This window comes from Cariama cristata, unplaced genomic scaffold (genome assembly GCF_000690535.1).
Source record: "Cariama cristata isolate BGI_N322 unplaced genomic scaffold, ASM69053v1 scaffold32217, whole genome shotgun sequence".
NCBI lineage: Eukaryota > Metazoa > Chordata > Aves > Cariamiformes > Cariamidae > Cariama > Cariama cristata.
In genome coordinates, this window is record NW_009627692.1 from 1 (window position 1) to 16,268 (window position 16,268).

Here is a 16,268-nt window from a genome sequence, read left to right on the forward strand (position 1 = left end):
CTGGAAATAATTTGGGCTACTGCATCAAATCCCAGAGCTCCTCAGCACCCCTTCGTGTGCTCTGCTGTGGTGAGAAAATCTCTGCTTTCGAGGGTCTCAAGCCTGGCACAGACAAAGACGTGGCAGGAAGCTGCGCCTCGGTAGCGCCAGGAGCACAGCAGGCAGGGAGCTGGGAATGAAGGGAGGAAGCCACGCTGGAGAAAATAGTTGTTCCTTTCCTGTTAATGGTGCATTCGGAGCCAGAAGGCTCTGCTGGCAGGTGGGCTGCTGCAGTTCGCTGCTTCGGGCTCTCTCTGGAAATGCCCACATTTAAACCCTTCACTGTATCTCGAGAACTTGGCAGCCCAGGGTTCACTGCTCGCAGTTGTTATGGGAATGAAGGGAGGAAGCCACGCTGGAGAAAATAGTTGTTCCTTTCCTGTTAATGGTGCATTCGGAGCCAGAAGGCTCTGCTGGCAGGTGGGCTGCTGCAGTTCGCTGCTTCGGGCTCTCTCTGGAAATGCCCACATTTAAACCCTTCACTGTATCTCGAGAACTTGGCAGCCCAGGGTTCACTGCTCGCAGTTGTTAAAATGGAGTGCTTTCATAACAGTTCATCCTTAAAAGCCCCAGTTTTTTAATAAGCAAGTCTTGTCTTTCATAGGTCTTTCAGGAATACTAGAGGTCAGAGAGTGTCTGACTTGCTCTTTCTCAGGCTGTTCTACTGTCATCTTAATCTTTAGTAAATTTATTTGTACAGTAAGATTTGAGCCTTTAACTGGTCTTATTTTGTGTGTGAATGATGTACACGTGAAGCTTGTTATTCATGATTATGTTAATTATTAAAATTATCTGTATTCTATTGTGTGCTTTGTTTATTTTTTTTAGTGTTTGTGTGACTACGTATACTGGAGTATTTGTTTAATCAGTTATATTTGAGCTGGTTTTTTAACTAATGCGAACCTTTATGTCCTTTTGGGGAAAAAAGAAAAACAAAATGCATGTTTTCGTTGTTTTAACTGGCCTGCAATTTCTGAAAATTGCTTTTAGTTGAGTCAAACTATAGCCGAGAAAAACTCATTCTGGCCAAGTTGCTTCTGCTTGTCCAGATGCTGAGATTTCATGGTTAAAATCTGTGTGCCCTACATACACTGCACAGTCAAACTTGGCAAGGTGGCAGGACACCAAAAAAGCAAAGGTGACACGACTCCGCTAAACTTGGCTAAATTTGATACCGCTCACTGTTGGTGTTCTTGGAGCCTGAGCCAGCGTACAAAGCCTGGTCTCTGTGGTGCTTGACCATGCCAGAGGGTTTTACCATTTTCCTGGCTGGGCACAAGTGCTTTGTGTAGACTCTTTAATGTTTCTTTTGCCGTGAACAACTTTTACACTTTATTTTGTGAAAAATAATGGATGAAAAGGTAGCATTATTTATCTCCCAGACTTCACTGAGAGGTGTGACTTAAGGTAGACTCTGCAAAACTGATTCCTGTCTTCTGTGTTGCTCAGTAGAGCATATAATTAACTGCAGTAACACTTGACACCTCACGAGAGTTTGGGTAAGCTCATACCTCTCTGGCTATGAGAGGTATGTTCTAACCTTGGGCAATTTTTGCTGTGTTATTTGTATTTTTTTTTTTTGGCTTGCACTCTTTGAGGGCTGCCTTCCTCCTCAGGAGCTCAGGGTTGGGGTTGTTTTTTTTTAGCACCATGCTGTGAAGCACAAGATGGAAGCTGGAGTTAGTTATGACTACCCCATCCTGCCACATTTCATATAGAAGTCCTCTTGGACTGGGAGTTTGCGTTAGTAAAGTTCTCCAAGTAGCAACCACCGTTATGTTTTCACTTAGTAGAAATCGCAGCAGCAGTAAGGATGATGCATTAAAGCAGCGTAATTTGCATTAGCAGTGTCAGCTATCAGCCCTGGTCTTTGCAGCATGTTGTGGATGCTAACTTGAGTTTCCTAGAATCTCTGTGATGTACTGATTTTTGTGTGGGTCTCTTCTAGGAGAATGTGTTTATTGGTCAATCCAAAATCTACAGCTACCTGAATCCTAACAAAACTCCTGGTGCTCGCCCCCCACTTCAAGAAGAAAACTCTGTCATGTATCACGAAGTGAAATGTCAGGGCAAAACACTAAACGAAACCTACAGGAAGGGAGATGGTAAGATTGATCTTTGAATTGCTTGCCTCATTAAATGTGCTCCCTCTGCCCCCAATCTGAACACTTCAATACACAGTCAAGAAGGCCAGGCAGCTCCCCTGGCCCAGTTGCTTTCCCAGTCCTACAACTCTGTCCGCAAACTGGGACCCTGCAGATGAGGGTGTCCTTATCCTTTTCAAAACTTAGGTCGCAGGTTTACCAGGCAATTTTTCCTCTTCTTTTTTGTTTGGCTATGTTTGTGTTGCCTCTCTGGGTATAAAAAAGCTAACGCTTGCACTGTCAATATACCCTGATCTCCCTGCAATTCTATTACTGCTCTGCTTCTTCAGGTCAGTGTTTGGCAGTTTATCTAATTTTTCTTTTGTCTGTTTTATAACCTAAAACTGGTTTAGTCTATAATTTGACTGCTTTATACTAATTTATGTAAAGGGAAGTCGAAGCCAAATTAGGTATGAGGTAGTGGTACTGGAAGAAGAAGAAACAACTCTTAAGTTTTCAGGATGAAATAAAGGCAGTGAGAAGGAGGAGCACAGACTGTGAATGCCGAATGCCAGGCTTCATAGATGCTTCATGGTAGTGACTAGAGATGGGAATGTTCCGTAAGTTTATGGAGGGGGGAAAGAAAAAGCTGGCTTGTGTTTAAAGGTGTGTTTAATAAACTCGGTAATTTGTCAAAACATTTTGATGCAAAGACTATTAGCAAGCAGGCATTTTAAGTCCCACTCAACACAGAGAGTGTCAGGTTTTCTGAAAACAGGGCATTTAGCTGCTAATTTAGTTCCCCAGTTTTGACAAGAAAGTGAGGATGGCTTTAGCTTGTCCCAGTGCTATGGCCTTGCAGCTGTGCTTCATTTCTCCAGTGAGACTGAAGCATCTGTCTCAGCAGATGGGACTGTTAAACCTGGCGGTTTGCTTTAAATAAAAACTTTATTCAGCTTTAAGCCATACTCACCTACCTCTAAATCAGTTGGCTGAGAAGGAGGATGTGGTCAGGTCAAGGTAGGATGCACGCAACCGAGCAAATGTTGGTTTGGGCGGAGGGTAGACTTCTTGTAAGTGCCGGCCCCTTAGCTCCTGTGGGTTTTGTCTGAATGGTGTTGGCCACTTGGTACCAGCATCTGCAGGTACTGTACACCTACAGCAGTACAGGATCCAGAGGGGCTTCCTCTCCCTCTTCAGTGCATGATGTTGATTAGCTTGTGGCAACTTGATAATTTCATATGCCAGATGCACTGAGTGGCAAACTGTGCAGTTGTTTCAAATGCTGTACTGAAGGTGCTGCATGTTCAGGTTTGGAAAACTGAGTCACAAACCTAACGTGACAAAGTACTTGGGCTCTGTTTCACCCTTTCCCTTTCTCTGCTCACCCCTCCCTTCATGCTGTGTATACTGCAACAATGACTAGTCAAAAGCTGAGTAACAGCCTATCTGGGTTCTAGCAGAAAGAGATTGTATCATTCCCTTCCTCTTTCTCCTGTTTGACAGAACTAGAAACTTGGACTAGAAACCATTGGAATTAATTTAAAGCACTCTGGTATAATTGATCCTAAGTTCACCACCTTACTTTATTTTCCTGTCACCAGAAAAAAAGAGTGGTGGCAATATAATTGAAGGTGCTATGAAAACAGAAGACCAGAAAGATAAAGAAAGTGAGTGCAACACTTCGGTGCCCTCCTCTGATCAAAACCAAGAAGCTGTAGAAACTCAAAAGACGTCCCTGCCTTCAGACTGTGCCGATGAAGCCAATGCAAAGCCAGCTCAGAAAAAGATGGTTAAAGCAAAACGTGGACCAAGAAGAAAGTGAGTGACTTCTGTAATTGTAAAAGCTTTTCTTCTGTGTCTCCTTTTGCACCAGGAAGCTTTGATCTGCATTTTTCCTTCAGGAACTACAGTCAGACCTGTAATTAATGTTACTCTTCTTTTGTTGCCTTTTTTAAAGTAAATGGTTATGTTGAGAGGAACAAATCTTAAGGGAGGCTTCTTTGTTTTCCCAAGAATAATATGTTTGAAAGTACAAAATAGCACCAGACTATTTATCTACCTTGCAGAGGACTTTTGTTTTTCTTGAAAGCAAGGTTAGTGTATCTTATGTCAAGTGAAATACTTGCTGATCTCCTATAGAAAAAGAAATTAATGAGCCATTAAGACCTACTTTTCTGTGGACAAATGGGAATGTATCTTGTCAGAAACAGACTATTAGATTAATTACAGATGGAGGCTTCCTGGCTGAGCTGAGCTGATACTCTTTCTCACAATATCTGAGTAATGTGACCTAACGTTAATGAATGCCTTGCCAAGCAGTTTTCATGACCTAAATTTTAGAATGCCCTCTGGCAAGGCACGCAAGGGGCTTCAGACTTATAATGTGACCTTCAGTTGGTTTTCAATGGCATCTCATTCTTATTGTTAAAGAATTAGTACTAGAGTAATGAAAAGGGAAGAAAAGAGGATGTAGCTTTTGGCTTGAAGTGTAGATAAGTCTGATAAGAAACACTGATTCATATTAATCACCTTTCAACATACCAAGCTGAAATTAAAATTTTCTTACAGGTACATCTGTCCTAGAGGTGTAACTTCACAAATAGTCTGAAATGTGTGTGTTCTCTATTTTTCTTATCCATTAGAACACAAGGAAGAACACCAAATCGAAAAGTGACAGATTATTACCCAGTTAGAAGAAGTTCCAGGAAGAGCAAGTCTGAATTGGAGGTAGCGCTTCTTGTTAAAATAACATTACTTACAACGTTGCTGGTTAATTGAACGTTTGAGGAAGTATGTAGCTATTTGTAAATGGTTTCAATTGGCCAAATACAAATAGCATTGTGCACTGGCAGTATTGTTAAGAACATTCTTAAAATTTGGAAATACTGATCCAGTTCTTCTAGGACAGAATCTAGCTGCTTGTGTGTTTTGAGGGGCAGAAATTTGTCTCTACCATTCAGCTTTGGTAGAAATATGGGATGGTTTGGAAAAATGAGTGTCGCTGGCTAATAATTTCCTTTTAGCTGTAGAATAAGCTACAAAAACTATCAACAATACTGTGGTTTTGTTTGTTCTTGTTTATTTTGCAGACTGAGGAGAGGAGGAAAATAGATGAGCTAATTACAAGTGGGAAAGAAGAAGGAATGAAGGTAACTGCAATGCCAACTTGAGTAGCCATGTACTGCTTATACAGTATCTTGCTGTTAGTTCTGCTGTTTTCTGCTTAGATTCAGTCTCAGAACTGCTGCAATTCATTGGTAGTAAAATGAAAGTGCAGCAAAACTGGAGCACATCGTCTTTCCTTTTGGATGGGCGATACTTGGCTCTGAAGAATATGTATGTGCCGCCTCAGTCATAAATATTGAGGGGTCTTTATAGCCTTTACTGAAAATGCACTTGCTCCATTTAGTATCTCATTTCTTAGGTTTGCTTTCAGAAATAGGGTTAGATGTAGCATCTTAATTGTCATGTGTTTGAAAGGTAACATCCGTATATACTGTCTGTACGGTAACAAATTCTTTTAGCCTGTTTATAGCCAGTTGCTGTGGGTCTTCATTATGGCACTTGGGATAATGGGTTGTACTGGTTTTCCTCCCACTACTAGCAAATATTAGTTATTGGGACCAAGTGTTTACCATTTGGGTTACTCTGATCACCTTTCTTAGAATTTAAAGCAGAAATGGCTCCTGGAAGTGCAGAAGAGCTGTGATTCTTGAAAAGCAGCAGCCTGCAGTTAAATACTGTCACATCTACAACAGTGATAGGAGAACTTTCTTGGAGTTGTCCAATTTACAGGGGGAGGCAGGAATAATAAAGTATACTGGTCGGTGATAAATGTAATTTCTGTGATTGATCTTTCTGTTTCTCTAACTTTTTAACCTGTGCATGCTAATGGTGATGGTGCACCTGAAATGGAAAAGCTTACTGCCTCAGCTAATAGGTAGTTCAAAAGAAAAAACAGAGAGCCTTTATTTTTGTATGGTTTAAAGTAATTCTTAGTTCTTTGATTAGAAGACTTTGTATCAAAATGCCTGATAACTCATAGGGAGTGTCCCAACCTCATCCTATATTTCTTCCACCATGCTGTGCGTTGTGCTTCTACAGCTTTGTTGGCAATACACACAAATACCCTGATGTAGCTTTTTTTTTAATGACAAATCTGACCTGTACTCATTTCCTAGTAAACAGTGTATTTGCAGTCATGTAAATGCTTTCTAATTTCCCAGCTGATTCTCTTTTCAACTCAACAGATTGATTACATCGATGGCAAAGGGAGAGGAGTAATCGCTACTAAACATTTTAATCGAGGAGAATTTGTAGTTGAATATCACGGGGATCTCATAGAGATCACTGATGCTAAAAAGCGAGAAGCTGTGTATGCTCAAGATCCATCCACAGGCTGCTATATGTACTATTTTCAGTACCTCAGCAAAACATACTGGTAAGCTTCTCTTCCCTTAAATGGGATAGTTGAGTGATAGAGGCTTTGAATGCTGCTAAGTCTTTTCTTGTTTTCTTGCAAATTTTTTTTTAATGGGAACCATGAATTAGGAAGTATTTTTGGAGCACTGTTTCATGGTCCAAGGGTACGCCTCCTGTACATCTGGGCTAAAAGGAATGGTAGGTGACTCAAAGCCCTGTTCTCTGACATACAGCACAAGCTATATGGAGAGTCGTGTCTGCTTGATGAGACTTCTAACTCTGCCATGGACTTCTGCCTAAATTTATTCTCTTGTAAAATAAACTACTTTTCCTGAGTTGCAAGGATTTTGTTTGAAAAGCAGTATGGACAAACCCTCTGCAAGAGAAACATTTCCTTCAACTGTCTTTGCCTGGGTCTCCTCCTCTCTCTAGTAGCTGACACCCACCCCACGTGCATGCTTTATCACTCTATTTGCTGTTTCATTTGCCCCGAACTCCAATTTGCTCAAAACAACTACTCAGACTACGTTCCTTCGTCCTTGGCTGATACTACTGCATACTGGAGTGTGGGTCACTTAACATGTATATTAATTACCTCGAAGCACCCTATATTCTAAGTGTCTGACTTGCAGTCTAGATGCCCTAATGATAGCTGCCATAACAATTCTTTGTGCGATGAGGGGCACTAAAGCTTTAGTATCTAGGTCTCTGGAAGTTGGGCATGTAGTATTTAGGCATTCTCAGCCTTCTCTGTGAGTAGAGACTCTTGCTGGCTTACTCAGTGGATACTACTTAGCTTAGACACAGCTTTCTTGAGGGGAAGGTATTTAAGGTATCAAGCCTTTCTGGTGGTGGTCTACACCTGGATTCTGCTATTCCTCATGAACAGTTGAGAGCTGCTTGGAAACAGGCAGATCAAAAACATAGTCCAAATTTTTCCATTTTCTGGGTTTTGTGCTAACTTAGAAATTGAATCAATTGAATCAATCAAAATCCCAGAATTGTTTTAGTTTACCTACGTTGCCATATTATGGGCTGTCTCTTTAATCATATGAATATTCTGTAATGTTCTGTTTTTCCTTTATTTTCCAAGCCTTGTGGATTCCTCATTCTTTATCTGATCTGCACTGTGGTTTTGGTCCACAAATGTGACTGTGTGATATGCAGCAATCCTGCATTCTGTTGTTCTTCTTTCAGTGTTGATGCTACAAAAGAAACTAATCGTCTGGGAAGACTGATTAATCACAGCAAATGTGGCAATTGTCAAACAAAGCTTCATGACATTGATGGTGTGCCTCATCTCATACTGATAGCTTCCAGAGACATTAAAGCAGGTGAAGAACTGTTGTACGACTATGGAGACAGAAGCAAAGCTTCCATTGAAGCTCATCCATGGCTGAAACACTAATTCATCTTCTTTGTTTGGGTTGGGTTTTTTTTTTTTGGACTGACTGTTCTACAAGGAGTCAGTGGATTTTTATTTTCCTGTCCTCACTTCCCTCAACTTTCTTAGTGGACTGCTTATGGTGTTCTGAGCTCCTTAAAAACTACCTTTTTGCTTTGCAGTATTTAAATACCTATTACAGTTTCCAGGCAGGCTTCAATAATTGATCATAGATTGCAAAAAGCTTTTATATCGTAAAAGGAAAACCTCCCTAAATTTGAATACTTCTGCATCGTGACCAGTGCCACTTGAGCATGCAGTCAAAGAGTTGCACAGAAACTTAATCGCTTGGGTTATGCTTCTGCTTTTGCAATGAAATCTCATGCTCCACTTTGTGGGGTGATGAACCTGGTATTAGCTTTATGACAGGAGGTGTACTTCTGTACTCTGACTCGTACATCCAATGGCTTGACTGCTTTTCAGACTGCTTTTTACAACTCAGTGCTGACGGGCTTCTCTGAGATGGATGCTACTATCATTCTCAAATAATTTGTGGTAGGGATCCAGTTTTTCCAGTGTCATATCTCATGTTGGCAAGGAACTTTAAATGCACTGGTGCTGAGGGAAATGGATGGTCAAATTGGCTGCTTTCTTCAGAGAAATGACTCCAAGCCAAATCGGGATGGATTTTGATAGACTGGGTTGATAGTGATTAGAAATGTGAAGATAGAACTTCAGAGTGAGAATCAATGTTTGACATTACTTATTTTGTAAAATTTAAGAAGGTACCTTTTTATAGTTGATGGCTGATTCTTGGAGGGGTCTCCCAGAAGATTTTAAGGAAGTAAAAGAAAAAGCTCTCAAATTTTTTTATTACCTTCCTATGCTAATTAGCTACATCAGAAGCTATTTATTTACTGTGAATGCTTGAAGTAGAGCATAGCGGTTCCAAAAATAGGAGTCATCTTCATATGCAGCTTCAAACTAATGATGGAGTTCATGCAATGAAGAAAGTAGATTCCTTATTGCCTGGTCCTGTAGGTCTGTCCAGCATGGTCTGGTCCCACTGTCTTAAATGGGAGTTGAGTGCTTAGCATCTTGCGAATGTTTGTAACATTACTGTTGGAGAACCAAATCTGTGATATAGGCGGGCAATACAATGCAGGTCCTTTATGTTAAAGATGAATTCTTACCAGTTGGAATTTTTGCCAAGGCAGGCTTGGCACGTGTGTAGATGAAAATGGCTGTGAGCCATCAGCCACGCTTGCTGCTGGAAGATGTCAGCGAGGGATCTGTGGCTCTGTTAATGTCTTCTGTTCCTCCTGTCTTGAAGGCTGCTGCTGTTCCAGCTAATGCCCTCTAGGACAATCTTACATGCTTGCCTATGTGATAGGTCAAATAGCAACAACATCCTGGTTGTATGCTCCAGCAGCAAGAGAGGTGGTTTAGTGATGTATTTTTTAAATTAAAAAACTTGAAGACAATGTCTCTGTAAAATAAAGAATATATTTATTATTGATGAAGTGGCTGCTATAGTACCTGTCTCCATTGTGGATCATAAGCATTTTGAAAGAAAGCTGTGAAAATCATTAGCCATTAAATGCTTTATATTATTTACCACTTAACACAAGGCAAGATCATCAGAGGCAGCTGGTGCATTTTCACTGTTTCTGAAGAATTAACTGAAGACCTGTTACCTTACATGTACCAAGTTACAGGTAGGCTTTGTTGGCTGACTTATTTGAGTTGGCACCGATTTTTCTGTGTTCTCAGTAACAGAGACTACAGCAGCGTGTACAGTATCTTGTTTTACTAGAGCACTTCCCTTAAGTCAAAATTGGAATAAAATGCTGCTTTTTTTTTAATTTAAACATTTGCTTGTTCTCTATCAGGTCAAATAGCTTAAAACCTCTGTTCTTCAACATCACTTCTGTGAACAAGAAAGGGGAAAGCTCTCTTTCTATCTTACATAAAAAGAAAATTGTCTTCTCTGAAACCCTTAACTGGTAATCAAGTAGCACTGCATCAGAAGAGGGTAATAAAGCTGATGTTGCACTGCATATGTATCCTTTACTTTTCTAGGAACTGAGAGAGATAAATATGTATCTACTTCTCTCAGAAACATGCCATTTGGATTTTTCTCTGCCTTATAGGAAGGTTTCATCTTCTAATAAGGTGTAAAGCACTTAGCGGAAAAATGCTCTTGGGTTGGGAGCTAAACTGCTTTTGTCAGTCTTGAGTGACTTTGCCAGAGGCAGTCGGGTTGCTCTAACAGGACTGTAGCCTCTTCTGTTGTAGCCATAGCTAAGGAATTTGCTCCCCTTTTGAGAGAGAACCTATGCAACTCACTTAGCACTGGAGTGGATGCAACTGTGATGGTTCCAGAAAAAGACTAGCCCAAAAAGTTTGAGGGTGCTCTCCTGTCTACTTTAACTGGTGAACTCCCACTTATTCTTTTTTTTTTTTTAATAAAGAACATCTTAAATAGTAAGTAAACTGAAAAGAGTAATCACAGCTTTCATTATTGTCTCCTTCCACTAACTGCAAAGGGTGGCCTAGGGCTTCATTAGAGTCTTCTGTGCCTCTGTGGCAGGTGGTTACTTCTGTACAGCTCTGTGTAATCTGTGCAGTTTATTACCTGAAGTTGTTTCATTAAGACTTAGTAGAGTGATTAGTTTGTTTTGGGGTGTAATTTGGGACATAATTCCCCCTCCCCTCCTTTTTTAAAAGCGTTTGGAAAATACATCGCTGGATAACCCACAGAGTAGGATGTAGTTCAGAGCACATCGAAACATCTCTTTTCGGCTCAGAGGTGTATCCTGGCTGTTGCTGATGCATGATTGTTTTGGGTTTTTTGTTTGTGTGTTTTTTGGGGGTTTTTTGTTTTGTTTTTTTTTCCCTCCTCTAAACACAAAGCCTCTTCTAAGGAAATGCAGTAACTTCCTTCCCTGCTACCATGCTCTAGAAAATACATTGTGGAGATGTGGCCAAAGCTTACTACTATTTTGAAGACAGCAAAATGACTTTAGCAGTGTTCTGCCCTGGCTAAACCAACTTGCTTAGGTCAGACATCTTTGGAGTTGCCTTGCTAAGGTACAGTTGCTAACAAATTCTCTGAAAGCAGACTGCAGTTCTGTCTTAGGCTAAGCCACATTCGCATTGTGCATCTGAGCAGATATGTGAAGCGTCCTGCATTTTTCATGCTGCTAGCATATGAGAGGGAATCAAAAATACTTCAGAGCCTGCTTTCACTTCTGAAGAGAGCAAGATCACAGTTTGGTACCTGTCACTGCTCCTTTTATGTCTGTTCAGACTTTTCTGCTCTGGAAATTTTACTTTCTAAATGTGGAGCCTAATTGGTATCTTTCAAGCTTCTCTTTCTACTCCTCCCTTTGCCCTATATGCTTCCACGAGTGATAAATCTCATTACTAATACATAGCTTGTGACAGTTGACTGAAAGAACAGAGCTTATGAAAAATACAACTGTCTGCCACAGGAGACCTATAGCTGTCAGAAATGAAATGTTTGCTACATCTGTTCCAGTTTGAGCATGTCTGCACCTCTGGGAAGACATCAGTCCTTCATGTGAGCAGAGCACGATGCAGCAGCTTTCTTCCCTTGCCATGCTCTTCACCGTTTTTCATCTCTATGCCAAACGGTCACTGCTGTGTGTGCAGGGGTTCTGCTGTCACAGCCCCACTGCCTCTTCCTTTGGTGGGGCGGAGTGTCACAGGCTTCTGCCTGCTGCTGCCCATGTAGCGCCCATCTGATGCAAAGACAGACACAGAAGAAGAGCAATGCTGGGGTTTTCTTCAAGCAGTTCTGTGCTAGTGTAAGATAATTACTTTCCACTTAAGAGCAGTGGGGACTGCAATGAATAGGTTCTTCCTTCCCAGCGCTTTTCTATGAATGCACTTGTGAATGGCATGTGTCTCTTAAAAATATCTTCATCTTGCAAAATCATTTGGGCTGAGCATTTTGATAGATGGATAGGATAAATAAGTGGTAGTACAGATCATCACAGGCTCTTTTAATAAGAAGAAACCCCACCTTTGTATAAACATTTATTTTCTACATGTGGGTAATGTCTGGCAGGAATCCAAGAAATATAGAAAGTGTCTTAGTTTCTAAAAAAGCAAAGTAAAATCTATTCTGAAAGAATATTATACAACACAATTTTTGAGACTGCTCGTTCTCTACAGTAGGAGTGATGCTTTTTCTTCCAGTTACTGATTCTCCCTTAGAGGCTCTCATCAGTGCCACTTCTGAACAGGAGTGGTTAAGTTCTCAAGGATGCTCATCTTCCATGTTTAAAAGAGAACCTAAAAAAACCCAAGCAACAACAAAAAGGAAACAATGTACAACTGGAAAAGAGGGAATGTTCAGTGAGATGACTGTGTCAATGCGTTCTGCTATTTTGGGGAACTTTAGGGATGCAGCCTGAGCTTGTGGGTACTGCGTACAGCTGCTTCATACAATGTAAACAAACCTCCAGGGACAGCTGGCATGTTCCCACAGCAAAGTCTTAATGTGCTAGCAGGGGAGGCAAGTATTGCCTGGTTTTGCTCTGAAATGCTTATTTTTCCTAGGAAAAAGTGGTGCTCTGCTTGCCTGGGTGGAGGTTGCCTTCCTGTGGAGTGCTTTTTCCACAGGAAGGGATTTTCGTATCAGGTGTTAATTTTACAGGGAGAGGAGAGGAAAATGATATCCAGCCAACTAGGCTAAAGTTCAGAATTCATCCCTGGACTGACTGAGTATGAAGCATGCCATGTTCTGCCAAAAAAAAAAAAAAGATGCGGACAAACTTACAGCCGTTTGATGATTGTCTTCTCTTCGCTGTCCTTGCTGGTGGCAGGGCTGCTGCCACTGGCTTCTTTTTCCAGTTCTTCAGCTTGGTCCCTTCTCTGTGAGATAATCCCACTGGGAAAAGAAGTGGGTTTGTTTAATTTTTTGTGTTTTTGTGCACAGTGTGGTATTGCATATGTTAAACCCTTCATCAGGCAGCCTAGGACATGGGTGAATGGGTGTTCACGGGACAGGGATGGCAGCCTAGCCTATTCCTTGTCATGAATTGCTCTTACTTTCCTTAAATACTGCAATGGAATTTTGCTTAGGCTGTGCTTTAATGAGAACACTAAAAAAGTAATGAGCTGACTTCTCCACAGAGGAAGAATGGCAAATCATAATAGGAGTGAAAGGGAAGTGTAATTACATGTTGGATTTGTATAGATGTCCAAAGATAACAGTAGGGTGCAGACACAAATGGTGAATTTCTGCGTGGGTGGATCTGTGGTACCTTCAGCGCAGCCGTGAAGGCTCACACCACGCAGCTGGGAACAGCTGGGAGATTCTCAGCCTCCCTGCAAGGCAGGTGGCTGTTCCTCTTTCCATCCTATAGAGGAGAAAAGAAAGGCTTTGCCTGAGCTGTAGATTTTGTCATCCTACTCCAATGCTGCTACGCTCTACAACGTTGTAACCGCCTACTTAAGGCAAAAGCTTCAGTTTTACCAAAGGATGTTTCCCCTGCCTGGAATCGGGTTAGATTTTACCAGTTTGCATACTACACTATGTTCTCGCAGCATGCCAATTTACTGTCCTGAGCTGACCTCGTTTATCTTGAGAGCTGAGTGGATGAAATCCTGTGACTGCAGCAGCTGAAGGCTGAAAGTAGCTACGCAACACTTGTCTGGACCTTGGAAATAAAAATACAGGAGAGTATCTAGAAACTGGTATGACATCAGGCATGGGATAATTCTGAGGCAGATTGTCCTCTTAGAGAAACAGGACTATGAGCTGTTTGCTGACACGGCAGATGTCTAATATCTGCACAATAACTTCTAGTCAGAAATCATGATTAAAAACGCTGCAGTCCCCAAACATCAGTCATTTGAAGCCATTCTCTCTGAGGATATCAGTTACCTTGTGCTATATAGAGCTTATTTCCAATATACACAAGACGTTTTAGAATGTATACTCATATTTGTCCTCTTCCCCTGCACAACTACTGTTTATGGCCGTACAATTATTATTAGGATTTTATGCGAATGTTTAAAGAGCAGATGGTTTTTGGCTTAAGTTGTAACGCTGTATGAGGAGATAACCACATAGAATTACTTGAACTGAAAAGCAGCCTCGACACTCTCTTCTAGGTGTGCAGCACTGTGGCTTAAATCACTCGAAAACTGAAAACATTCTCACTTAATTTTTAACTTGGCCTGAAATAAGCTGTAACACAGCTGGGAAATCAAAGCAAGAAGCCGTTCCAATGGCCGCACAGCAACGGCAGGCAGCTGAGCTGGGGAAGCAGTGCCCTGCTGCGCTGTGAGAAGTGCTGTGAAACAGATTGTAAACCGACTTCTTGGATTTAACTTCTTGGCTTAACCTGCCTGTTATAGACAAGGCAAAGGGCAGGTTTAGTCTGTCTGAGAGGTTGCTGCTGAGATATCTCAACTGAAATCTAATGTGCTCAGATGTTTTGTGCCTAGATTAAGAAGTAGTTTCTTGCCCCAAAGAGTTCATAATACAACCTCACGATGAGGGGCAGAGGTTGAGGGAGAGCAGCCTTGGAGGTAAGTGAATTTGTAGCACCAAGAGCAAGGCCCTTCCTGTATCCCAGCCTTTGGCTCAAACCGATTCTCCCAGGCTGGTCCCTTCTAGAAGGACCAAAATACTTCTCTGAGAGCACTTGTTTTGCACAGTTCAAGGGCCTTACACAACCCTCTGTTGGCAGTCTTAAAAAAACCCCACAGCTTATTTTGAATGATGATGAAAGGGCTTAATATTCTGCTTTCTAGATCAATGCCATGCCCACTGTGGGAGCAAAGGAACAGCAGATAAGCTAGCGGCCCCGACGGCAAGCTGGAGGAGGAAGGAAATTTTGACTAAAGCTGAGACGGAAACCCCCGTGCTCTTTGGTACGTAGCGTGGCTTTAGACAAGAACAGTATGCGTGCAACTGCTGTGACTGCAGAGATGAATTCATGTGCACGAGAACCCAGCTTGTATGTGGGGTAGGAGTAACTGTATGTAGGCTTACAGCGGTACAATTATGGGAACGGGCTGCAAACTGCGCAGAATAACAGGGAGTTTAGTTTTAAAATTACGTTGCATAGAGACTTCATCATTCACCCATTCTTTGCTCATTTGTAGGCTTTTGGGAACACGGATGTCTCTTATATGTCTGGACAGTGTCTAGCCCAATCTAGGTGCTCAAACCTGCACTACTCTGATCTGCTAAGCTCCTCAGACAAGAAGTAATTGTTATTAGTTCTTTGCTGACTTCATGATATACCTCTTATAGCACTGTAGCTCCTCTTGCACCACAAGAAGCTGAGCTTTCAACTGGTTTCGCTCTTGCAATACATCTCGCAGCTCCTGTAATGTGAACCGGGGCCGATTTGGATCTGTGAGGTCTATTACCATTTTATCTGGTCCAAGGCTGAGCTGTAAAATAAATGGTAACCTGTCAAAAAGAGGGTACTCAGAGTAAAAACCTGAATTTTACAAATATGTAGTAATTTTTAGAACTAGTATGAGTTCATCACAATCCTGCTTTTTTTCCAAGCAGTTAATTATAGTTTTTCATATTATTCTCATATTCCCTTGGTGTCTGCATTTCCCAGCCAAGTATAGGGCCCAACTGTGACAGGCTCTGACCACAGCTAAAAGCAAAGTCTCTGTCCCAAAGAGTTTGCAATCTAGTTTGCCAAAAAGCTGCTTTTATCTGCTTTTCTGATGGTGAGAGAGGCTGAGCAATCTGTCTAACGTCACACCAAAACTCTGTGGCAGAGGGAGGCGAGAACTGAATTCTCCTTTCCTAATTTAAGACTCTTGTGGTAATGGGTTTTTCGGTCACAGACGTCAGTTTCCCTTGCACAGAGTAACAAAGCTTTAGCGTTTGCAGGAATGGCAAGTTGTCTTTATGGGACCGGTGCTGTGTAAGAGCTGAACAACGGTGGATTTGCACTCTGAAAATCTGGTTCTGTGTGTCTGAACTCCTCTGCCAGCACAGCACGCTCCTGAGCTAAAAGCATGGTTAGTCGCTACAGTGAAACAGGAGTGAGGATCTGCAGCACTGCGACTAGTAACAACCCTGAGGAGCTCTGCTCAAGGCCTTCCACAAAGATGAGAAGCGAACTTCCTGGGACTCGTTCTGCAGCAAAAGTATCCTCCGACCCACCTGGTGCTGGGTGGGTTTCACGACCCGCATGTGCCCAAGCGGACAGGCCACGACCTACGTTGGTGAAGGCGTTGCCGCATGTGCCGCCTCTCAGACGCCGACGCCATGGCCAAGCCGCCCCGGGCAGGCTGTGCCGCCCGGCGGGCACCCACGGCGG

At 42.0% G+C, this 16,268-nt stretch overlaps 2 protein-coding genes across 2 annotated transcripts; one reads left to right on the plus strand and one right to left on the minus strand.

Moving 5' to 3' along the window:
• Positions 1 to 1,987: 1,987 nt before the first annotated feature.
• SETD8 (SET domain containing (lysine methyltransferase) 8) lies at positions 1,988 to 7,956 on the plus strand (the record flags this gene model as incomplete). The annotated part of the gene is made up of 6 exons (XM_009704528.1): positions 1,988 to 2,144; positions 3,728 to 3,944; positions 4,769 to 4,853; positions 5,216 to 5,275; positions 6,377 to 6,567; positions 7,746 to 7,956. Coding segments are annotated over 6 exons (921 nt in total), but the record flags the coding sequence as incomplete, so codon positions are not given.
• A 4,274-nt stretch (positions 7,957 to 12,230) lies between these two features.
• On the minus strand, positions 12,231 to 16,218 carry RILPL2 (Rab interacting lysosomal protein-like 2). The gene is made up of 4 exons (XM_009704529.1): positions 16,170 to 16,218; positions 15,224 to 15,425; positions 12,743 to 12,853; positions 12,231 to 12,255 (listed from the first exon to the last, which is right to left on the minus strand). The coding sequence occupies exons 1-4, from the start codon at positions 16,216 to 16,218 to the stop codon at positions 12,231 to 12,233; spliced, it is 387 nt and encodes a 128-aa protein (XP_009702831.1).
• Between the last annotated feature and the right edge of the window lie 50 nt (positions 16,219 to 16,268).

What these genes read in the sequence shown, in the direction of transcription:
- RILPL2 (XM_009704529.1), bottom strand. Translation starts at nt 16,218, where the DNA reads ATGGCGTCGGCGTCTGAGAGGCGGCACATGCGGCAACGCCTTCACCAA. An exon ending in GAGCTACAGTGCTATAAGAG is followed by an intron (nt 12,854 to 15,223) that starts GTATATCATGAA and finishes TTCTTTTCCCAG; the next exon opens with TGGGATTATCTCACAGAGAA. An exon ending in AAGACAATCATCAAACGGCT is followed by an intron (nt 12,256 to 12,742) that starts GTAAGTTTGTCC and finishes GGGTTTTTTTAG; the next exon opens with GTTCTCTTTTAAACATGGAA.